Genomic DNA, 25447 nt, shown 5'->3' with positions numbered 1-25447 from the left:
AGCACCCTCTGTCCCTAGCAGAGCTGCATTGGAATTTGTAACTTTCAACAGCTTGTATTGACACTCAGCACCTTGTTGAACTGAGCTCACTTTTTTTGGTTTGGAAACAGTTTTGTGACTGTTCCAGCTGCTATTTCTGTGCTTGTCTTTGTAGCCAAGGTGATACTTGAACTTAATTTAGCGATTGTTCCGATAGTTGGCTCATGGCAAAGGAAAAATACCTAAAAAAAAGGTGCATGTAAAACTTTATAAAATAACATGCTTATGTTGCTGAAATATTTTAAATTTCAGGATCAGTTAAGTGAATTGCTAAAAGCACTGGAAGAAAAGTCAATGAAGATTGAAGAGTTTGTGGGTGATATTGAATCGCTATTTAACTCTGTTGAGGTAAGTCCAGTGATTATCACACTAATTTTCTTTCCTTCTGCAAAATTACTTCTGAAATATGCTTGCCTTGTTTTGGAGTGTCATTGTTTCCACTAAAATGGACTGTTTCTCCAGTCCTCAAATTGGCTTCTCCCACTGGAAGGTGTTAATTTCAGGGGAAGAAAAAGATTGCTTTTTTTTTGCACATTATTGCCTAGTAGAATATGTGACTGCCAAGCACTGGAGGAAAAAGTTCCATTAATTTTGTTTATGCTTATAAAAAGCTCACACTGTTTGTGTCTTTGTTCAGAATACTGTGCAAAGCATTTAAATAAGTTGCCCAATGTCTTATGTTGTTAATGCTCAAGTTCTTAAGTCTAGAGGACTGTATTCATTTCTGTCTAAAGTATGGATTTTTAGCTATTTTATAGTCAGACTTCCTGACTCAGTGCTTCAATATAGAAGTTTAATTTTAAACAGTAACAATAAAAAAAAAACAAACAAACAAAAAAACAAAATACAAAACAAAACAAAATCTGTCATTGTTTTTAATGTACTTCTCTAGCATTATTTTTTCCAGATGAGCTTGCTTACAGAAATAAAGTTCTCTTATTGCCAGGATGCCAGAAAGCTTCTGGTGGATGGCTCATGTATGGTTAATTGAGAATTGCTGTGTATTCATCAAATGTTGTTTTTATTTTGCAGGAAAATTGTAAGAAAAATGCGGAGTTATTAGAAAAGCAGAATGAAGAGATGCTTAAGAAAATGGTAGCACAGTATGATGAGAAATCAGAGAACTTTGAGGAAGTGAAGAAGATGAAAATGGAGTACCTGTATGAGCAGATGGTTAACTTCCAGCAAACTGTTGATACAGCAAAGGAAACTTTGGAGACAACAGTAAAAGAAATGGAAGAGCTAGATGGATTTGTTTTCCTAAATGTAAGTAAAAATGGCTTTCATGCTGTAGCTTTTGTGATACTAGTTAGGAAATCACTTTTACTGTACCTAGACTAAGAATGAATTGTTTACCTTCCTTTTTATTTTTAAATATAGCTAGATCCTGCAAGCTCAGCTATTCCACTCTGATAGATCATTTGCTTTTGTCATGTGAAGGCTCAGAAAGAATTGCAAAGATGATGCACAGGGTGAAAATTTGACTTGTGCCATTAAAATGGTTCTTTTTGGTGAAGAGAACGCTAAGAGATGGTTTGATAATTTATCTAGAATTAATTATCAACAGAGGAGTGTGAAATACTAGAGTAAAACGTACTTTATGAAAAAAAAATTAAGGTAAAACAGGAAAGTGTAATTGAAGGGTTGTTTGAAGCAGAGTTGTTGAGTTGTGGGGTTAGTGTGGGTTTTCTTAAATAAGCAGACACAGACAGTAGTTACGCACTCCAATTACTGAGGCTGTGATAAATGCTTAATGCTGAAAAACAGGGAGTGGCTGTGTGGTGCTTAGCTGCTGGTGAGGGTTAAACCATGACAATGAGCTAGGTGTAGGAATGTGCATTTGAAGTGCATGCCTGTAATAGTCCTTTCTGGACATAAAAACCACTCCTTGTGAATCTGCATGACTGGAATTACCTAGTTCATACAGTCACGAGCTGGTTTCAGAGGGTGTTGCTGGTTAACCATTAACAGCCTGATCCTCCAGGATTATTCTTGTGCTGCAAGGCTTGTCCATAAGGCACTGACACTTCCTCCTCTAAAAGTCTTCTCAGCAGTCTCGAAGGGGATGGGACTTCTGTGACAATAATCCTCTCCTGTTACAGAATTACTGCACAGTCCAGAAGCTGCAAAGAAACTGTCCTGGGAAGAAATGTAAAGTTCAAATTACTGTCTAAAACTGATCATTCATGCAAAATAAAACTGCTTTCCAAGCACAAGCCCCCAGCCCGTATACCAGCAGTTACAGAAATGGTGGAGCAATATTTGGTTTCTCCCCTGCTCCAAGCTGCATAATGTCTTAGTATCTTGTAATCAAGTGAATATTGTGGTAGATTGGCTATTTTGGGGTGGATGAAAAAAAATGCTTATTTTCCTGAACTTTGTGAGGTACTGGATCAGTGGTTTGGCAAAAAGATAACTTTGTATTCTAAAATTCTTTTGTCAGTTGTTAACATTATTAGGTTCCCAGTCTGTTTCTGTTAGTGATAACAGGCATAAACTTTTCTCTCCGTGAGCCAGGAAATGTTACCTGAAGTTTCATGGAGCATGGAAGAAACCCTCACTCCATGAGTATAGATCTCACCCAACTTTTATTAGTAAAAAGTTCTGAAGGAGATTTCATCCAGAATTTGAATTGTTCTTAATGCGCAGGTGATTTCTTCCCTGTAAAAGCCTTCGTTTAAGAAGGTATTTGACCATGCTCCCATCTTTAAACCTAAATATTGAATATTGACCCCTCGGGTTCTTAAAACCAGATTTAGACTCTAATAGCCTGCTCAGCCAGAGCTTTGAAGTGAAATATTCTTAAGGATTCAAATTCTCTGCTGGCATGAATAAGCAGCATCACAGGCATCATCAAGTCAATAAATCTGGCTGTATTTTATGCATGGGGAGAGAAGCAAGACTGTTTGATGAGTGGTTCTTCAACATTTTCAGGATTTCAGGATTTTGAAAGCTGTTAATGCATTTCTTTTTTTCCTCCTCTAGTCATCTAAAGAATTAAATAAAAGGTATATGAAATATGGGTTAACTGCACTGTAGTGAGTATTAGGCCTAGCATGCTGAATGCTTCATTTAGTATTTGCAAGCTTTGAAAACACATTGCTAATATAGTTTTTGTAGGTTTTATACTTGCTGCTGTAACTGACTAGTTTTGAAGCATTTTGCACGTGTTCTGCAAAACATCAGTTAAACAAATAGCATTTTAAAATGTCAGCTCAATTTTAAATCTCCACAGAGGCATTTTTAATAAGATTTTCCTTGTAGTTGTTATACACAACTATACTAAAAAAAACATTCTGGCCATGCTTCCATCTCTTACACATGAGTGTTGTGCTCTTTTTTCACTAGTCTGGTTCTGTATTACCTGGTCTCTGGAAGATTATAATGCAAAATGTCACTCACAAGGCTGGGGTTGTTGGACTGTATTTCTGAGTACAATTTCAGAAAAAAAAAAAAAGAAAAAAAGAAAAAGAATAAAGATTAAGTAGCTTTCCAAGTCTTACCAGGGACTATGGACTGATGTTTTCCCACACCTCTTCCTTGGCACTGCCTGATGTGTGCCACACAAGGATGATGCCTCATCACAGCTGCATCTTGGCCTACCTTCACAGACCAGTAAATGCATACAGTCACAAACACCTCTCTGCAATGTGTGATTTCCTCAAGGGAGTCATTTTGGTAAGGCACATCCTTTATGAGAAAATATAAGCCTGTATTTCACCAATAACTTTTCCAAGGTGAACTACAGATATTCAGACAGGCTGGCTCCAGGCTCCTCCTATGCAAGCCTCTAAATCTGCTTTGCTGATATCACCACTGACTTTGCCCAAAGGTCCTGGGTATTGTACAGTGCATATCAGACATAACCTTGTCATTGCTGCCTCAGGCATCGCAGCAATACATGTGATGACATGGACTGGGGTATAACAATGACACGAGGGTTCCAGTTTGCAGTCAACTTACAAACCCAGGTCGGTGGTCTGAAGAGAATGTGCCAAACACCCCTTGATGGTTTCTATTAATCTGCAGAATTAGGACTGTAAATTTGGACTCACCTGTTGTAAATCAAAATCTGAGAGTCTAGCCACATACCTGCATGTAGTTTATTACATAAGAATAGAGCAGGTATAACGGGACAAAACAGTTTTCAAAAGCTTTCTGTATACTTGGTCTTTACTTGTTTACTTACACACTAAACATAGGTTTATTCTGGTTTGTGCATGGTAATTACTTTGCTTTGAAATACCTGACTTGCTAAAAAATGCTAAGAATGAAACTATATAACAATGTGTGTTTTTCTAAAGAAAGTATATTTTATATTTGTTGTGCTTTGTTAAGATTATGCAGAATCAATTAATTCAGTGACTGAAAAAAAAGGGGGGGAGGAAGGTAAAATTCAGTGGCCTTGAAAAAAATAATCTTTCATTTCCTTGAAGCTGCTTCTGCCTCAGAGTTAAAAATATGTTGGTTTTTCTTCCTGTAGTGAACTCAGCAAATACGGTCTAATTAAGTGAGATCTATCTTCCTCCTCATGTCACTTGTCACAAGCAGCTGCTTTACATTACATATTTGGAGTCAGCTGCTGTAATTTAGCTCCAAAGTTTGTAACCTTTAAAGGCACTGTGTTAGTAAGTCCTAAGCCCCATGCTCTTGGAAGTCTTACTGTGAACTTCAAATCCTGACATTCTCATGGGTTAAGTGCATACAGATCATATGCACAGCACTCTCACTGCGCCCATGGTCTGAAATCACAGCATGCTGTAAATGTTCAAAATCAGGAAAACAGCTTCTCATTGCATGTGGTCCTCAAGTTCATGGGAAATACTTAAGAGTATGTTGCATGGTCTTTGTTCTGGCCTTTGAAAAACTATGTGGCCATATAGAAAAGAATTTATACAGACAACTATGTGTTTTCTTCCAAATAGGTTACTTTGTGCAATGGATACCATCCTCTCCTTACAAAAGTTGCCCAGTGCTTTTTCACTGTTTGAGCACTACGCAGATAGTCCAGGACAAAGCAACCAGCACTCCTTAAAACATGTGGCTGGTAAGAATCTCTGAATATCATCTTTACAAAAGCTAACATTTTGGCAATACTTTGGAAATTTGAGGAAGCTAAAAACAGAATCTATTTGAGAAGTATAAATTTGCAAACCATGTAATTAGCAATCAGTATTGAATGTAAAATGAAGCCTAATTGTGCACAAGTGTTTGGCTTATAGTAGGACACAGCAGCAGAGAGAGAATTGCTAAACTGGGGGATTCTTGCATCACTACAGACTAGCAGGTCTCTATCTGTGAATCTCCTCTGGCTAAAATTGCTATTCACTTGCAGATGGGGGTAGAAGAGCCTGTCCTAGGGTATCCTGAGCTCTCTTCCTCCAAGGGGGGCTGCACCAGCATCACTGGTGTAGGGAGGAGGTCAGGGGCCTGGTGGCCAAGATCCCTGGGAGGCACATGAAACCCCCACAGGGCATGAAGGGAAAGTGGTTATCTGTACCTGAAAACAGTCCCTGCTTCTGAGGGCAGCTGTGAAAACGGCACATGATAAAGAAGTTTATTCATCTTTATCTGATATTTTGTGTCCTGTCTGTGTAGGCTGCCTGCTCTGCCTGTACATACACCTATAGAAATTATCTGGATCTTGACTCCTGTCAGTGAGGTGCTTGTCAGCACCAATTTGTGGATGCATTTTCCTCATAACAGGGTCTCACTCCAGTGTTTCTTTCTCAAGAGAATGTTTGCATCCTGCTGCCCTGCTTTGTCACCACCCATTCACCACCACATGCACCATCACCATCACAGTCCTCTCCAGCTTTTCTAGTGAAGCCTCTTTCTCACATGTTTGGTCCCTGAGCACTGGAACTAGACTACCAATTTCCCTAAAGTACTTTGTTTCCTGTCTGGTATTTCAGGTGCATAATGGGACATTGGATAAGTGCTCTCTTGTGCAGGCTCTCCAGTGTCTAATAACTGCTGAGTGCACTCAGGAGTGTCACTTTAAGAGATCCTCTCTCTTCTCCACACCATCGCTTTTACTAGACCTGAGTATTTCTGAGACCTTAATGACCTCATCAGATTTGTATGAATTTGTCTGCAGCACTCCAGCCTTCTCAGGTGAAGTTTGATAGGCACTTCTGCAAGCAGCGTTACCTTGGTGTCATTCTAGGGGGAAATCAGATAAAAAGATCTTTTTTGTAACCCACTGTTGGTCAGAGTTAACTTAGTGGTGCACACGTGCAATGTGTCCTGGTTTAGTTCTAAAACCTACTCTTGCAGTCCCATGGGTGCAACCATTCTTTCCCTCTGGGCTGCTACTTATGGGCAAGGTCACCCAGGAGGACAGAAACATTGTGCCATGCTCTATTTCCTTTCCTCATAAGTCACTCCAGCATGGTTTTCTTTAAGCTGCTGAGATCACTTTTCAGTTTGATTTGCATTAGCTACTGTGTCTGCTGAACACCAAATGGCTCTAGACCAGTTTGACAAACTGGGGATGAATGACTGTCCACTAGAAAGCAATCTTTGAAATGCCACATCCTTCACACTTTCTTCTCTTTCTCTTTCTAAGTACTTAGTTTTCATTCCTCACTTCCGTCACCAAGTATCCCAATTGTTACTGTGATTTTTAGTTTGGTGAGCAATAGACAATTGTGGGGTTTTTTCCCTCTCCAAGATTACACCCTTTCTGAAGGCAAACAGAGGTAAATGCCTACACAAAACTTTATTTGGACTCAAACACCTTGAGTCCATCATTTATCACATACTGGAGGTAAATGTCAGACACTCTCAGAATATTTTTTGACTGAAGCCATTTGATGAAATACATGTGAATTTGCCATTTCTCCAATGCACATATTTTGCTTTCAGAAAGTATAGTCTTTTACTGAACAATTTCATAGAACTTTATATTCACCACTCTAGAAACTTCTTCCTTCCAAAGACTCTCCACTTCCAAATTTTCCATATCCACTAATGAAAAGTTCTTTTTCCTCAAATTCTTCCTCCTTTCATGTAAACCATCTCCATTAACAAATGTATAGGCAAAAAAAAACTTTTCAGCGTGTTGTTGGGCATATTGGAAACCAGGCTTTGACACAAGAGAGAAGGAATAATTTAAAAATGGAAAAATTGTTATTTCCAAAGCTTGCCATGAGTTCTGACCTTTTATATCAGAAGGCCAGCACATTTGTTGATTGCAACAATCTTCCATTAGTGCCACAGAGGAATGTAACTACTCTCCTTCTTCAATCCACACAGCCAAAGAAACGTTATTCCTCATTACATTGGAAAGGAATAAACCCATAAAAACCCGTAAAACATTTGGGATTATTATTTTTTTTCTGGGGCCTGTTAGGTGGCATGAAGGAAAAACTTCCTTACAGCATCGCGCTTCTATGAAAAATGAACTGATGAGAAATCATCACACTCTTCTGTTGAAAAACACGATTTATTCAAACTTGTGGTGCAAATATTTCTTTGACTAAACTTAATTTACAAAGGGATCAGCACTTTGATAACAAATAAATGTTCTGTTTCTGAATAGTTCAACTTTTTGCTTTGAAATCATTTGCTTTCAAAAGTTTTCTTCATACTATGCAAAAAGAAAATCAGAAATCAAATGTTTCTCAAGGTAACCAAACTGAATTTTGATCTACAAATTTTGTTTTTTTTTTCTTTTTTCTGCAGAAGTTTCATTCATTAAAATAGCTTCTGTTCTGATTGGGCATAATAATAAATCTTGCAGTTGTGGGGTTCCTGTGATCTTACATAGTGGTTTCTAGGCAACTTCACAGAAAAAAAGCTTGTTTCCCTACCGGGTCTGCTGAAAAGAAGTCTTCCTAAAGACAATCAATTTTTAAATTGACCAACTCTAGAAAGTCAAAAGACAAAATGGAGCCTGTTTTTAGCAATAAGAAGGATAATTTTTATTTCAATGGGAAACAGATGTAATCCTACTGTACTGGTAGCTCTCTGTATAAATCATGAGGAAACAGTCAGCATCTGCATTTGCCTTGTTCGTGCCACAGGGGATCATCATCATCATTACTGTGAAGATAACTGAAAAAAAGTGAAAGCTTTCTGCTGAGATTCTGAGAATTCATGCAATATGGAAATTTACTGGGTGAAGAAATAGAACCATGTATTTTCATTCCCTGCAATCACTCTAACAATGAACATCTTTTAGGGCTTTTTGTTTCTTTCTTCCCCTCCCTCTTTCTTACACCATAATAGTAGAGGGGAACAATATCTCATCTGGAATAGATCTGTGCCAATCAGGAGATGAAGTTTATATGAGATCTGGGGAGCCTTGGAGGTCTTTGACATGTGAGGGGTGCTTCTAATTGTCCTATGGGTTTCACGTGCTTTGGCAGAATTCCGGTGCTCCTGTGCACCAAGGATTCTCTGTCCGCTGGGTCTGTGGGGAAAATGACCATGCCAGACAGGAGCACCTAGTTGTGCATCTGCAGTAGGAGTCCACCTCTGGGCAGATGTGGACCCAAGGAAGCAGGAAGCCTCCTGCTCCCCTGTGCTGTTGAGCCTTCCTTTGCACATCTCTGCTGCTGTCAGTGGATTTGACACACCGCGTTAAACCTTTCCTGGTATGGCAGGTCCTTTCCCCTTCCCACTGTTCTGGGATCAGCTACATACATCTGTCTCTGAAGGAAGCTTTCTTTTTCTGCAAGTTTTCCGTCACTGAGCTATCCCATGTTCTTTGTTACAAACAACTGCTTGCTGTCTCTGGTTTCATGGGCATCCTCTTCATAGTGTGTCCTATTCTGTGATGCCTGTGCTGCAAGGTAAGGTCACATAATGGAGAAGGCAGTCATCCAAAGGAGCCTGCCTTAAGCTCCAGCGTCTCCTGGATTTTTCAAGGAGGTGGCCTGAATTATCAGGAGTCTCTTGGGGTTTCGTCAGCACATGTACCTCAAAGTGGAGTTCAGAGCTGGAGAGCTCTCCCTGTGACTGAAGAGAGCAGGTCTCTTTGGGAAGGCAGAGGGATTGCTGGAGCTATAAGGCAGGCTCCTGGGGACACAATCCTGTGTCCCCAGGATTGCCGCAGCCCTGGGAGCCTCCCTCCTGAAGGCTGGAAATGAACAGCCATGCAATGACTCATCTGCATGATAGTCCTGCCCCAAGGGGAAGAACCCCAAGTGCTGGGAAGGGTGTGGGCGCAGGCTTTGTGCTAGGTGCAAGGGCTGATAGTACTAAGAATGGATCTTATTTTGTCCGGACTGCAAGGGAAATGGACAGATTGCAACATTGAACAATTACTTTATTCTGTTCCTAGTCTGGGGGGACCTGTTGCTTTAAAACTGAACCAATATTCTGTATCTCATGTGCTTTCTGTAACTGCTCTATGGAAATAAGCAACCTGAATGAAAATAAGCTACTGGGTTGCCTCACAAACCTGTAGGTAATTTGGCTGAAAATGAAGGAGTTTGAATAACAATGGGAGACTTTCTCAGCCCCACAGACGCCGACTGTCATACCTCAGGAACCAAACTCGGCCACCAGCACCTCAATTGCTGTCTACTGGGCTGTGAACAATGGGGATGCCATTGACTGCTTCCAGGTCTACTGTATGGAGGAGCTGCAAGCCAACAAAGATGCAGGGGGTGAGTAAGGTCTTGCCTTCATGACAGCAGGAGTCTGGGGTCAGCAGAGGGGAGGCCAAGCTGCAGGGGAGGGCCCAGGACACAGAAAGAGAAGGCACTGTGAGGACCTCATGTGTATCACTAAGGGTGGGTGACAGTGGAGGAGAGTGGACATAGATGCCACTTCTGCCCCCCCTTTTTGTCCCCCAGAATGCAAGATAAACATCATGGTCTGTATAGTGCAGGGCAGGTGTTTGCAGAGAAGCAGTAACATCACTGTTGAGGTGTCCTTTTATTGAAGCAGCCTGACCTTCAGAGAGGATGTGTCCATGCTGCCCCATGGGTGCTCATGGGGACTAATAATAGAGCTCCCAAAGGGGTGGGCTTCATTGAGTTTTTAGGGCCCTGCATGTACTTTGGGAGTGTGTCCTAATAAATGACAGGAAAAGGTAACTAGTATTTCCACATTTGACAAAGATTTATTTTTTTTTCAAAATGACATTCAAATATTTCAGATATTAAATATGAAATCAAGAAATAGGATTAAATTGTTCATTCATTAATAAGATCAGACTGATCATAAAGTCCTTATAAGCAGCTGGGCTCTGCACAAATCCATGGGTGTCTTTGTGTGTGGGGGATTGTGTGTACTGTGTGCATACTAAAGTATGTTAAGGGTTTTTTCTAGTATCTAACTTATAGCTAGGGGCTGTGAAGTCCATTTTGAGAAATTGTTATGTTATAAAGCAGGTTCATAACCAAGGTTCATAACTGCTAAAGGTATGTCCCAAATTTTCAATCTAGTCCTCAGTAGAACTGAGAGCTGTAATCTCCCCTTCCCATCAATGGCATTTGAGTGCACTCAACTCAGAAACTGTCAAAACTGACTCAGAGTAAATGCTTTCTCTATTTGTTTTTTAATTGGCTGTTTTTCACATGTTATTTGAGAGGCACAGTCATAGTCCCCACCAGTGCAACATGAGTGTAATGTCCTGTGCATGTGTATGTTCTAGCTTTGGTGGAAGAGTACAGAGTGACAGTGAAGGAGAGCCACTGCATTTTGGAGGACCTGGAGCCAGATCACTGCTACAGTGTGTGGGTCATGGCTGTGAATGGCACAGGCTGCAGCTTACCCAGTGAAAAAGCCATTTTCAAAACAGGTATGTATATATTTTGGCATTTGATTGTTACAAGCAACACATCCTTTCAGAAGTCCAGACCAGTTCTTCTGAAAGAGAATAAGCTGCTTCGTTTAGCCCATCTGGCAGATAGCAGGCAACTTATGGTCATTTCTCTTTTTGCTAGGAGATAGTACATAATTGCAGCTAGAAGGAAAATTGCAGGCATTCAGATTTGAAAATTCAGATTTTCAGTCTCAGGCCTTGTGACAAGGGCACTGGGCAAGCGCATTATGAATTTGAGCATGAGTGCACTGCAACACTCTGGGAAAGGCACCCAGCTGCTCCCTGCTGCTGCTTCTCCTGTGAGAGATGGAGGTGACAGCTGCACTTCTTGCCTCTCTGCCACCCTTCCAAATACATCTATGTTGCATTGATTTACACAATTAACTTTTCAAGAGAAGGCCAGCTTTACTAAGCTTACACACTGCATCTAGCTCAGTGGGACACAAATCTCAGGTGTGGCTGAGAGGCTCTTCAGCTGCTTAAGTAGTATAAATTAAGATGAGTAATCAAACAAGTACTGTTTATGAGCTTCATTTGACTGATTAATTTTTTGAGCTTTAATGTCTTTAATAATTTGTATTGACAAAACTATTGCATCTTCAGTTACGAGCAAGGTGAAGCAGCTTGTGTCTGAGGCCCTCTTGACAGATAATTTTTTTAGAGCTACAGTGTTAAAACAATCATTCTGTTCTTGCAGTCACAAAATACAGACAAGGGTATTTAACAATTTCATAATGAAATAATTTTGTATGAGACTGATGAAATTACTTGGCAGCAACCAAGCCTTTTGCTTGATTTACTAGACTTCAAATTTGTTGATAATTCTCTTTGATATTCAATTTACTATTCATAGCTTTAGCAAATATTAATTTCCAGAGAATTCAAAGCAGAAATTCAAAATTTATGGCCTCAACAATTTAATTGTCAGCATGGTGCAGAATTCCTGTGAAATGGTCAAATAATAATGAGTTATTACGAGCTAATAAATCATAATTTCATAAGGGGTTCTCACCTCTCTAAAGCTGCTGTTTATAAGAACTGTCTTTGCCTTTTGGTATCAGGCTCACCATTCTTTTTCCCAAAACTGAAGCTTTCTGAAGTTGTTAATTTTTCTTAAGTCTTTGATGCCTTGCTTTGGCCTGTTTCTTTAAATAAACTAGATCAAACAAAGGCTCACTAAACACCTTCCTTCAAGCTGAGCTGAACTCCCTCTGGAGTGCACTGAGCCTCAAATGGACCTGCAGGACACTGCTAAGCACTGACTGATGCAAAACCCCTGCATGCTGTTATCACAGAGGATGGAAAGATGAGCACTAAAAGTGGAAAGCAGTTCTTTCATACAGGCCCAGCTACTTTGATATAAAGTTAGAATACTTTGATTCTTCAAGTAACCCAATGAAATCAGAAGCAATAATTCAGAGTGTATTTTTAGTAGTTCAGATCAGAAGTTGGCACATACTAGAAAGTAATTTGATGGTTTATACAATTACAGGAATGTACACATTAATAGCCCCTATAAGGTTTCTGAGTTGGGATTGCACACATGGAGGTGGCAGTGGGCCTGGGAAGTTGTGGAGAATTCAGGCAGGTGCTGCTGCAACATCGCCCCAGCGCCTCCTGTCTCCTGCTTCTCCACCTCCCAAACTCACAGCTTGTCTTCCCCTCCCCTGGGGAACATGCTGTTTCGCAGAAGTATTTTCCCTGAGGGAATGATGCTCAAGGCAGCAAGCACCCCTCTACCCCCCCTCCCCATCCTGTCCATCCCAAACTGATCTCCAGATGAAGGCTCTTTGCAAATCTAGAGACATTGTTTAAACAGTCCAAGCACAGTAACAACTTATTCTGGTGTGCTCGCTCTATCCACTCTTTAGACAGATAATTAAAAAAGAAAAAAAAAAGGAAAAAAGAGCTTGATGGCTTGGACATCCTGATTGCTCATACATAAATGGGGTATGTGTTTAGTTGTTGAATGCAGGTATTAGAGGATTTAGCTATTATTTTTTTTTATTCCCCAGGAACAGATGTATTTAAAACCAGACAGTAATCAAATATTTCAGAAGATAATTAAGTGACTGTTTCTAAGGGAGGTACGCAGATGTATTGCCAGATGAGAATCTATTCCATGGAATCATTGTTCTGCTGAATACCTACCTAGGGTGTCTGTTCCTGCAGTAAAACAAGTACATCTTAACCTGAACAGCTAAACTAAACCATGAAATCATTATGTACTTCTGGGTGTTTTTCTTTCCTTTTCTGCTGAAAACAAATTATTTTGCTTATAAAACAGAATGTACCCAGAATGCTTGTTGCAGTTCTATAAGATGATGTTGTCATAAAATTGTCTAATTTCTGCTTTTGTCTTCTCTTCTGCCTCCTATTTGGAGCCCTGTCTCTGTAAGAGCAAGGTAGCATTCTGTGACCTTTTCTTAATTAATAACCTTTCTTTTAAGAGTTGGCATTAAGACTGTTTATATGAGTTTCAACAACAGGTTTTTAAGGCTTGTTTATGTTGGTTTTCCCTGTAAAGGGAAAGAGAAAGTGAGTACATCTAATGCATTTTCAGCTTACAATGTTGGATGTGCAGTTTCATACATTACCTTTAGAATACTTGCATTCAGTGCATTATTTTACATTCTGTTTTCTGTCTTGTAGTTGGTCCTGTAATTCTTAATTTGAGGCTCTAAAAGAGAAATGACAGGAGCGAATTTTAGAATTTCAAAAACAAACAGGACATAATTAGACAGAAAATCAGCATCTGCCTGTCAGTTCTGCAGCATCACATTTGTTTCTGATTCAGTTCAAGCAGAATCTGCTGAAGACATGATTGAGGTGATGCAGGGAGAGCTGTAAGCAGTACTGCCTTGGTGCTCTGCTCATTAAAGATTGGCAGAAATAAGGAAAATGTATTTGAAGAAATGCATAAAAATCTACACATGCATTCTAAAGATGTGCAGAAATGCAAGAATATTCGCAGTGACTTTCCCAGTAGGGTTTTTTTTCCTGTAATATTGCCCTCTGCCTTTGAAACACAAACAAGCAGATCAATGGGCAAAACTAACTATTCCATGGGGTTCTGGGGGGAGATGACTCTTCCTTTCCCTCGGCAGCATCCTCCTCCAGCTGCTGGTGCCCTCCCTGTGGTATGGCTAACCTGTCCCTGTGTCCCCAGCGCCCTCAGTCCCCACCATCAAGGCCGAGGACTGCACCGTGTGCTGGGACACGGCCACTGTCCGCTGGTGCGCTGGCTCGGCGTCGGTGGAGTCCTTCACCCTGGAGTACTGCCGACAGCACTCGCCAGAAGGAGAGGGTCTCAGGTCAGTGCTGTGGTCAGATTAGGCAGCTGCTAATGAGTGTCCCCTGGACCACGGGTCATTGCACAAGAGATTATTCTGCCTTCAACCACGGAAGGACAAAATCTGCTTCTGCATGCTGAGGAATTCACAAGACAGACACTAATCTATGAGATTAGGCTGAGACATAAAAATACTTTCTTTTCATTCTGCTTAACCAGGCAACCGCTTTCATTTGGGGCCAACCCCCTAGGGACAGTGCTCTGTCTGTAGTCATCCAGAAGTCGCAGGGCCGTGCTGTCAGGGAAGCAAGCACTGTGCCACAGCTGCCCCGGCCCCGGGCAGGACAGGAGAGAGCAGCTGAGCTCCATGGAAGGGAGTGAGATGGAGGAGCCTGGCCTAGTTTGCTCCCTGCTTTGTGGTGAACAAGATAGGATCCTGCTTGGGGCATAGTGAGGGTGATGTGGGTGTCCCAGTAACACTGGTGACCCATCTGCACTGTCTGGATGTGCAGGCAGATGGCTCCCAAAGCACTCCTGAGCTCAGCACTGCCAGGCTGTGCAGGCATGCTACAGGGGTCAAAGAGCAACCCAAATTGCAGCTTTGAGATTGGGGGTGGTACCTGCTTCTGCCAGACCCTTTCTGGTTTCCCCTAAGCTAAGCCTGTGCTGCATAGAGGAGAGGGGGAGGAGGAACACAGGCACCACTGAGCCATGAAACCGTCCACTATGTTGAACTGCAGAGAAAATCATGTGGTGCTCTGTATGTCCTCTGAGATACTGGTTTGTTTAAAAAGAATGACAGCAACATTCCAGCAAAGTACAGTTGCAAAGGTCTGAGATGCTCTGGAAGCAGGGGGTGACTTGCAGTACTGCTGTGGAAGAGCCAAATCCCAGCTGAGTTTGTCTTCTTCACCTCCCGGGGACTGTGATTGAGATCTTCACCCAGGGGCTAGTTTACATCTATATCATGGAGGTGTGGCAGAGAGGGAAGAGCTCCACCTCCTGCAATCAGAATAAGTTAAGTGAAATACGGGTTCACAGGTTTCGGTAGACAAGTACGACAGTGAAATTGTGAGTGCGCTGCTCCTCACAAAAGTGGGCTAAAAACTGGAATAAATTCTGCATGGCGTGGAGACCTTTTTTTCATGCAGTATCAGTATGCTGCATTGATGCAAACAAGAAGAGGTCTTACCCAGCTCTCCCGGCTCTTGGAGAGGAGCCATGACCTGTTCTGTTTCATACATATTTCATGAGGTCATCAGGTCCCTGTCAACTTGCCAAAGTTGCTATTGGTCAGAGATAATGTAGCTTGTCCCAAAACCTGTGCTGCATGTTTGCCCTTGAGTTTCTTTGCTGTTAACTGGAATTGCCTCTTTTTCTCAAAACTGAACCAGAAAATATGCCTGTTTCTGCAATCTGTGAGTGAAGTGTCGATAGCACCAAAAAGTTCGCTTGTGTGGAGATAACTGTGGCAAAAAGCTGCCAGAACTGACCCATTCCCTTTCTCAAGTGACCTTGTGTGAAATCTAACATGTTCGTAATTATACTGAGTCACATTTGACTTTTTGGCTTCCCTGTGGGCAGAATTTTGCCTTTCATTATGACAAGCATGAAAAATTCCCATGGGATAAAATAATGAATTTTCTCAGAATTGCTGTAATTTAAAATTCTGTATTTGTAGAAGGACTCTGACCTCTTTTTACAGTGCCAAAGGCCATCTTTTACCACTTCTTTTTCCTCAAAGTAATGCCCCTCTTTTGTTTTTCAAAAGCAACCCCCTGAGATCAACGTGGATAGCTTCCGAAATGGCACAAGATGTTACAGTGATGGAGAAATATGTTTTTTTAGATTTCTATTTATTTTTTTTGCTAAAGCCAAGGAAAAGAAGAGCCTGCTAATAGATGGGGCATACTGGCTGTATTGCTCCCATCCAAGGCCACTAGTGTGCAAGTTAGGACTAGAAATCAATTCTTTATGTAGCTGACATAGAGAGAAGCTGCATCCTGGAAATACTTGTAGGGAGCTTAATGTTCCTGTGTCTAGTACCTGTATCAGGTAGCACCTGTATCTTTATGCACACCTAGCATTTTCCAGGGCCTGCAAATGCTGTAATTTCTTCTGCTTGCTTTCCTTGAAGGCTTCAAGTTTGTCCTTCGCAGGTTTCCTGAGCAACATGCATCTTGGGGACCAGCCCAAACATGGAGCCCTTCAACAGGCAGCCTGTGCCTCACATGCCTGTGGCAGCCCTGTAGCTGAGCTATTTCCCCATCCTTGGATGGGAGTTCAGACATATTTCTCAGCAACCCTGGAAACTTCATACAGCTGCAGTGGGGGCACAGCATAAAAGCAGATGTTAGAAAAGAACATCCAAGGGTAGTCCACTCTGCAAAGCTGCTTTCACAGGTGTCCTTCTGGGAATTCACCCAAGGCAAAGGGCACTGCCAAGGGAGCCAATAGGAAGAAATGCCCCCATTGAACAGCAGAGGAGTGTGAAGCCCCTCATCTGGGCTTCAGCATGTCACAGAATCACAGGATGGTTGAGTTGGAAGGGAGCTTTGGAGTCATCTGGTCCAGCACCTTACTCAAGCAGGGCCACCTGGAGCCAGTTGCCCAGGCAGCTTTTGAATATCTCCAAGGAGGTCTCTGGAGCCGTCCTGCAGTAGCCCCCAGTACCCAAGAAGAGAGTTTGCGCACACATGGAAATAAACCATCATCAAAAGTTTCTTTCAAAACACCATTTTTTCCTTACTGGGTTCTCTCTCTGCTTGTCAGCTTGTCACCTGAAGGACATGGTTTCACAGAAAATTATCTTAAATCTTCTGCAATAACGAGTCCCTGGCCTTCTTCTGTAGTTTTAAATCTCCTTCCTAGGTTGATTCTTTTTCCACAATCTTTATGAGGCTTTGAAATGTTTCTTTCCATTTCCAGAGCTCTGCTATTTTCTAGCTGTTCAGCCTCTTTGTGTTGAGAAGTCAGTGGAGCTGTGGGTGGAAGATGGAAAACTGTGAGAAATGTAGTCCAGGGATTAGGCAGAAATCAGTATAGCATGTGGTAAGTTCATAAAAGTGGAAGTGACTGTCATCCTCTCTGCCAGTGAGAGAATGGCACTTGTCGCAATTGGAATTTTCTGTCTACATACACACCAGGTCCAAGGCTGGTAAAAAGAGAGCCAGCCTCCTTCCTGTTGTGTGTGCACATGACTGTCCTCCCAGCTCAGGAAATGAGGTATGGAAAATAGGGAATCTTCTTCCCCCTTCTGCTCCTCCCCTCTCTCAGGCCCTGTGCTGGATTTACTGTCTCAGATAGCAGTGAGGACCATTGTAGGTGGTTCTTCGGTGATCTAAACTGAAACAGCCAGAGCTGGAGCAAGGGAGGAGAATGGAAGAATGTGGCACAGCTGGGAGTCGACTGAGAGCTACTTGTTCTTTATTTTTGGCTTCAACGCCTTCTTTTCAGCTCATGGTGCACCTCTTCTGTGTGCTTCTACATGTATCTTGAGATGTTTAAATACTTTCAGCTCTAACTCCACATTGATGGTAGCAGCACAGGTCTGGAGGTGCTGTTTCAGTGGGATCTTGGGGGTGGAAATGACAATTACAGCACAGAGGGCGTTCTGAATCACTGTGAGGTGTATCATTTTCTGAGTTCATGCAATATTAAAAAATATCCCCTAGACATTGTTTCCTTGAAATATATGAGGGTGCTGATGAGAGAAACATGCATCAAAACACAGCATCAGATTTCCCTAAAACCAGGGAAATCATAATTTTAACAAACAACTGCTATTATAATATTCCTTTGCAATTTAAAGGTGAACAAACATGTAACTTCTTTCTGTTCTGCTTTGAATAGCACATACCTGAAATTTGGAGACCTCATCTTGAGACTTAGATTATTCTTAGAAAGAGAGACATTAATAAGACATACTTAAAATGTTTAACTTCAAATGTTTTTTTAATTTCTGTGCACTGAATTTTGTATCATGATACCAAGAAATTGTGGGGACAGTGCAAACTGCACTAAATTTTGTATCATGATGCCAAGTAATTGTGGGGATATTTAGGCTGAAGACCATGATGCCTCATACTTTGATAATAACATCATTACATTTCCAATCATCTATGGAGTGGGCAGATGTATATAAAGTAGAAAATAGCTGACATTAGAAACATTGTAGGTGGATTTCTTTCTTTCATGACCAAAATTACAATTCAGTACTTAAGGTGAGCTTAAGTAAGGTCTAAATGCAAAGCTTGTTACGAGAACTCGGAAATGAAACAGGCTTACCCTACCTCATTCAGGATGCATTTTCCCTTCCCTTCTCCTACGCATGACCTGTTTGCTGTAAGCTAAGCACTAATCATACTTTCTCCTCATCCTTGTTTTTTAACACTGATTGTAGGGTCAGCCTGAACCATGACAAACCAAAATGACTGCTGAAGAGCCCTCAGCATTCACTTTCACCCTTCTCCCCATCCTCAAAACAGAAAAAGAGGGTACAGATAACAAGACCTGTTTCTTCTTTACACACAGCCTCTTGCAAGCTTGGATGTGGCTCAGAGTATAGCAGATGAAATTTCTTCTTGTTGGCATATTCTGTTTCATTAGTTGGCAGCAGCAGGACTGTTTTTTAAGCCTTAATCATAGCTAAAATTGATAGTCTCTTATTCTTAGGCAGCTTAGAGCTCGCTAAAATAGATTACCAAGGAGAGAATGCTATTTGAAAAATCTGATCACTGTTTTACTGACCAGGTCTGCTTAATGTCCAGACTTTTCTGTTTCACTATTCCAAGTGAAAAGAGGCATGCTATTGCTCTCAGATTTAAATATGAAACCAAATTCTGATGTGGAGAATTTCAGACTTGAAAGAGACCCAAGTCTGAACTTTGATAGCTGACCCTATTCTGCAATTGGCTGAACCCAAAATTGTCTCTAATACCCAGGCTCTGGGATCCAGACGGCAGAATATGAATACCCAAGTTCTACTCATCACACCAGCACACCAGGATGTATCTGTCTACTTGGATTTATAAAAGATTTTTTTGTTTTACTAGTTAATAATCAGTTAAAAAGCACATAGTGAAAAAGAAGATCTAATTTCTTTGGAAGGATACTGACTTACACAGTATTTTCCAGAAGAGAGAGCCATACGGATGGCATCACTCTGCTGAAGACCTGTTGATCTACATGTTCCCACAAACAGCTTCTGACAAATAGCTTAGTGTATCCTCCCTTCATCTCACCTGTAACTGTTTGCTCAAAACTTCTTTCTGGTGGTCTGTGCATTAGATGCACATCAAAGATGTCAGGATGGTGCTTTAAGGAGCAGATTGGGTGAGAGATGTCTACAAAGCCTAGACAAATTTCTTCAAAGCCTAGGTGCCCGGTTTTCTCCTTCCTCTACTTCCATCCCAGTTTTCCTTTCTCTCACTTCTGTTACATAGGCCTTCTTGCTCAGTTCCCATCTTGTATTTTTCTTTGTGACTCATCTTTCTTTTTTCTCTTGTTTCCTGTAGTCAGACAAGCCTTTTTGCTCTTTCAAGTCTAAAGGTTCTCATCAGGCAGCTCCTCAGGTTCCACCTCTTCCCTGAACCTTTCACTAAGAACTGACCAGCCTGCGAAACTCCCAGTGCCTTGCTGAAGTTCTTTCATGGTCAGGACTTGCATTGGTCTTGGAGGTGAAGCAAACCCTTCAGTTGCTACTGTGTTTAGCTAAACCGCTTGTTTTTACCACAGCAGTCCCAGCACTGATGTAGCACGTTCCCCAGAGGTGGCATGGCTCCACGCTGATGGCACAAGAGCCCCATACTCTCCAAAATTCTTTCAGATTGAAAAAGATAGATCACAGGAGAACCCAGTGCTTTTTCTCAATGCTTTCAATCATTTTAATCTCAGATGTTAGTACAAGAATACCTGTTACAGACTAATAAGGATGATGCACCAGTCTTTCCCCACAATGCCATCCTCTTAGTCATAGAGGTCTATGTAGTGTTAGCAGGAATTTGGTGTGTGTAGGGCTGTGGGATTTTGCTTTTCTGTGAGAAATGCAGCAGAGGCAGGCATGTGAAAAGTCCTGATGGATGAGCACTGATTATTCTTCAGATTGTACTGCTCTCTGGTGGGACACATGCAGAAAAACAGTCACTGCAAATGAATAGCAGGGATATGATCTGACTGCTGACTTGCCTGCCTTACATTCTCTGGGGTCACAGTAATTAGTGCTGGAAAAGGTAATTTGTTTAATCTAGTTTTTGATAGAGACATTATCTGCAGGAGGGTGGCCATCCTGGGCTCCACTGTAAAACCTGAGGTGAAAAGTGCCTTGCATGTTCTCCAAAGAACTTCAGCTCATGAATTTAAACACTTGCTTTGAAGATTCCTATAAGCATTTCTGAGAGGAAATTATCTACTTTATATAGGTAAATAGTCTTTACCTGCAGGCATACAATGCAGAGGGTATATACTGTCAGGATCCAGTGTATGAGAACTTTTTAAGCCAATCTTTCATACTCCTGACAATATAGAAAATAAAATTGGCATCTTTCTAGTCATCCAAAGTACTTTCACTGGCACTTCAAAGCGCATGTGAAGCAGACTTGAGTGGGTGCTGACTCTTGCTTTCCTGCAGCGTGTCAAGACATCAGCGCTGAGGATGCGAGGCTGGAGCTTTTGAGGCACCACAAAGGGGAGACTTAGTCAAAGGAGGGCACTGTGCAGAGGCAGTTCCCCTGCTGATGCCTCTTACAAAACCAGCCTGTTAGAGTGCATGGTATTGTAAGGGAGACAGAGATGAGGCTTTGTTGATGAACAGTTTGTGAGCAGAGAGTCCATAACAAGTGCAAGGTTTCTGTGTGGTTTCAGATAAGGGTATCCATTGTTTTGGATCTGGATCATTTGCCCAGACAGTGCAAACACAGCACATACATTCACTATCATGCAACTGAATTAATTAAAAGGGCTTTTCTTTCTTTAGAAGTTTGTTCATTTTGTAAAGCAGACTTTTCACAGGAGGCAGATGAGAATTTGGTTCTGTGCTGCTTGCATTTTATGTGATGATTTACACTGCAAAATGAACATAAAGTGAGCATTACACAAAATGACTGCACTGAGTGAGAATGTGGTGCAGGAACAAAGGCCTGAAAATTTATCAGGCAAAGTAAGGAGGATCCCCCAAGTAAAAGCCAAAGCTCCTGCATAACCCAGTTGTTTGTGAAAAAAGTGTTTGCTTTTCTGATTTGGAGTTTTTCTGTGGTGCCTGTTGTTTCAGTAGTCAACAATACCATTAGGTGTCCTAGCTCTTTGCACAAATTAGTCTTTCCTGGTTTGGCTATATGATAAATTTTCATGTATGAAAATTTTCAAAATTTGCAGATCTTTTGCTGGAATAAAGAGGCCTGAACTGAAAGTATCCCTGGAGCCCAATGTGAACTATTTCTTCTACTTGAGAGCTGTCAACCCATTTGGGACAAGTGAACAAAGTGAAGCAGCTCTCATCTCAACTAAAGGTAGATAACTGTTTGCTGATAGGATACAAAACCAATGGGATGGAGGGGCAAAGCACCCAAAGATGGAATTTTCCTCCAGAAGCCATACCTAGACTTTTTGATATGGGAGTGAGCAAGTTAAGATAAAAGACTGTACTTCATCTGCTTAAAATTAGCACAGTTAGGTACTACTTCAGTTAAATTTTTGTATATTTATGTAAAACTGATGTGACCACGGTTAGCAAAAATATTGAATTCTGTCAGAAATATGAAATTATTAAATATTCTTCAGGGGTCTCAGTTTGCTTGAGTTTGGCAGAGTTCATTCTGATAAAAGATGCCATGACCTTAAGAAAAACCCTCACAATTAAAACCTTATGGACGTTAGGTTTCAGGGATGAGGAAGCATGCAGAGCAGTTTTAAAGTTTAATTTATTATTTAACCTTCAAGGTTTCCAGATAAATAGTGTTAAATCATGTATAGTTCCTCCAAACCAGTCTCAAAACTCAAATTTGCAATTTTGAAAAAGCAATTGATTGTTTTTCAGACTTCTCAAATACTGAAAAACTACTTTATCACCTAGCTACATTTCTGAATATTGGACTGCCATCTCAATCAGGCACAACCTGGAAGACCTTGCATTTGCACCAAATTTTCTGTCACTCCTACCTGCCAGCAGGCACAACTCTGTCCTACTAAGATGGCAATAACTGTTCATTTTATGAATCATCACATATTAACGTGGCCAGCCTCTTAGAACTGGTGTTTCTTTGTCACTAATGATTCCAGGAACTCGATTTCACCTGCTGAGTAACACAGCCCATCCGGCTTTGCAAATCTCCTCTAATCCAACAGTGATCCGCCTTCCTGAAAAAGCCAAATTCACTGGGTGAGTAGCAGCATGATGAGCAGGATCACCCTGTGGGGTTCAGGATGGGTGCCTCACTCTTATTTTTGCCTTAGATTGCTTTCATATAGCACTATTTTATAAAATTGAATTGTTTCAGTCATGCAGCCCCTGGACTTTATGTGATTGACCCCCATTTCAAGCACTGCAATATCTTGATAAAGCCAGCAGTAGCATTGAGGTAGATGGTAGGAAGAGTTCAGTATTGCCAGAAAATCAAAGGCAGTGGTACATCCTGGTACTTCTGGGTTTGCCTCAGTCTGTGGTGACTGCTTAATCCTTCAAAGCACTTCAGCCTCAAAGCAGTTTGTTGCTGCCTCAAGGAGGCCAGATTTGTGGGCTTATTTTTTAATATATTGTGGCTGAAAGTAATCCATCTTCCATACTTTGCTCCTTTAGTGAGGACATTATTGGCAATGTTCTCCAAAGCATTTGTGGCTTTCTAGAACTCGGAAATACTCCTGGGATATGCTTAGAAGAGTTGTACCATGCTAACTCCATCCATTGCAAACAGGATTTTTTTAATTTATTTTTTTTCTTAACATATTGATATCAGTCCCATCACAAGCACAGGTTCCCTTGTGTAAATTGTGCAATGCTGATATGGCTTCTTAAAAGGTAATGAGCTATTACTGGCTTATGAACTATTTTTACTGCTGCAGCTGAACACACACAAGATGTTTGTCACTGTGTCTACTTAAAATAACCATACTTTGTAGTTTGAACAAGCTTTCTAAATTTGACATCCATTTTTTGCCTCCAAAGTCATCTTTTCCACCTTTTGCTAGCTTGTCATGGTTTACCCTGAGTTATATGAAGCCAAGTCCTGGTTTCATATATTTTTGGGTTAATTTGTATGGTTTTACTCCTTAAGATGAGTCCATCTCAGCACAAAGGTGAACTTACTCTCAGTGGCAACATTCAAGTCTTTCATAAACCCCTGCAGTCAGAAGAACACAATGAAATCCGCTAGTAATTCTAGATGATGCTGCATGATGTGACTGAAAGAGATATCAAACCAATATGGCTGGTCCACCAGCACACTCACTTTACTGTATGCCCAAACAGGTTTCCTTCAGTCCTGGGTGAGCTGCTGCCTGCTCAGGGACGTCATTACTGGGAAATCATTGTCTCTGGCTGCAGAAGGTACAGGATTGGGATTTGTTACAAGGCAATATCGCAGAGCAGCATCCTGGGGATGAGTGATATTTCTTGGTGCATGCGGTGCTGTCCTACACCAACCAGGTAAAGCTAAGTCAGTCTAGCTGCTTGGGAAGTTACTTGTTCACATAAATAAAGCTGGCCAGCTTCAAGAATCATGAGCAGAAAGGATTGTTCTGTTTTCTTTCTGCAAATTTGGGTAATAAGAAAAGGATATTTGGGTGACATTGGGTTTAGTGTGTGATGTCCCTCCTCATGGGAGGGGGGAACTTAGTGATCTTAAGGTCCTTTCCAAGCCTAACTATTCTATATTTCTATGATACTAGAAAGGAACTTTATACCTCCTCTTAATTAAAATAAAATCTTATGAAGTAACTTAAAAAATAAAATTAATCTCAAATTAATTAGACCACATTAATAAAGACCACTTTACCACCTCTCACCCATTCAGTGAATAAAACTTAAAAAAATTTGCCACTGCTTTGTCATTCCAGGTTGATATCCTGAACTGCTTCACAAAATCCTAGGAAGTGTTTTTATTCCATAAACGCAGTCTTTTAGAATCTATTTCCATCTTCAGGAGATGTCAAGCCTCCACAGGGAATGCCTTCTCTTGCCTTGTTCTGCACAGTGATAGGCACTCAGCAGTCACTGTGGCAGGACTGCAGGACCACTGCCGTGGTGTAGGTAGTCTTCATTGGGCCAGTGCCTGCTCGGAGGTTTGTGAGACATAACCCTGTTAATTGTGTAAAGATGCTCTTGATTCAAAATAAGTGGTTCTTTTGAGGGTGAAATCATATAGATGCATGAACATAACTAGCTAAATGAAACATCTGAGATACAAAAGGTTTTGCCAAAGCGGAGTTCATGTTCAAATCCCCACAAAGATATGTAATAAGAAAGATATAAATGAATATGATTACAGCAAGTCTGCTTTTACCCTAAGAGTTCAAAGGTGCCCAGTGAAATGGCAGGCAGGGCTCTGAAGCAATGCCGCGTTCTTTTTGCTCACATACTGAGCAAAATGCTGTTGCCATGTGGTAGGCTGCTTTACATAGCCACCTGTTAATAGGTGGGAATTAAGCTGTAGGTTATTTCTGGTAAATTGCCATGAAGACGCTCACTGTATTCTGGTTTCCATTTTCCCACAGCTTTCTGTATAGATTCCTTCACAGTGGTGTGATGAGCGATGTTCGTGTGACAGAACACCCAGCCAGGATTGGCATCCTATTGGATTACAGTGACAGCAGACTGTTATTCTTCAATGTAGAGAGAGGGCTCGTGATGTTCACCATCAGGCACAAATTCACTGATGCTGCTCACCCAGCCTTTGCCCTAGAGAAGTCTGGAGCGCTTACCCTGTGCACAGGCATGGAGCTGCCGGAGTTCGTGAAGCACAGCTAATCCCCTCCTTCACACTCTCAGGAAAGCTGGTAATTACAGTGTCAGGGGACAGGGAGGGGAAGAGGGGTGCCAGGGCGGGATGTTCAATCTTCATTGATGAATGCTACACACAGAGCTCTCCCCAACATCATCAGTTATTGTAGTTAGTGCTCAGCCACATAATCACCCTGAGCCTGGTGAGAAAATCATGTCCTTCAGATGGAGAAGCACCTAGTGCTATACACAGCAGTACTTTTAAGGGGATAAACAAGTGTTGTTAGATATAAACATGAAGCAGGGGAAATGTACTTTCCCTGTGAAAATAATGATACTGCTAGCTGTCTTTTTAAAGTGTATGATGAGCCTGCATATGAAATAAATGCATTTCTCACTGCAA

The 25447-nt window shown here is 41.3% G+C and overlaps 1 protein-coding gene across 1 annotated transcript in view; it reads left to right on the top strand.

The window, feature by feature from the left end:
• The window catches only part of CMYA5 (cardiomyopathy associated 5), a 46540-nt gene extending 21093 nt beyond the window's left edge, over positions 1-25447 (top strand). The window contains exons 3-13 of the mRNA XM_062612400.1: positions 292-387; positions 1072-1305; positions 3025-3047; positions 4965-5086; positions 9510-9659; positions 10652-10798; positions 13992-14136; positions 21486-21619; positions 22389-22488; positions 23575-23751; positions 24819-25447. Of these exons, the coding sequence (XP_062468384.1) occupies positions 292-387; positions 1072-1305; positions 3025-3047; positions 4965-5086; positions 9510-9659; positions 10652-10798; positions 13992-14136; positions 21486-21619; positions 22389-22488; positions 23575-23751; positions 24819-25071 (1581 nt within the window). The 3' untranslated portion in view covers positions 25072-25447. The remainder of the gene's footprint in view (positions 1-291; positions 388-1071; positions 1306-3024; positions 3048-4964; positions 5087-9509; positions 9660-10651; positions 10799-13991; positions 14137-21485; positions 21620-22388; positions 22489-23574; positions 23752-24818) is intronic.

This window comes from Pezoporus occidentalis, unplaced genomic scaffold (assembly GCF_034315485.1).
Source record: "Pezoporus occidentalis ecotype Australia unplaced genomic scaffold, CSIRO_AGI_Poc_V1 ctg16, whole genome shotgun sequence".
Classification (NCBI taxonomy): Eukaryota; Metazoa; Chordata; class Aves; order Psittaciformes; family Psittacidae; genus Pezoporus; species Pezoporus occidentalis.
Note: the sequence above shows the minus strand (reverse complement) of the source record. Positions and strands in the feature narration are given on the sequence as shown.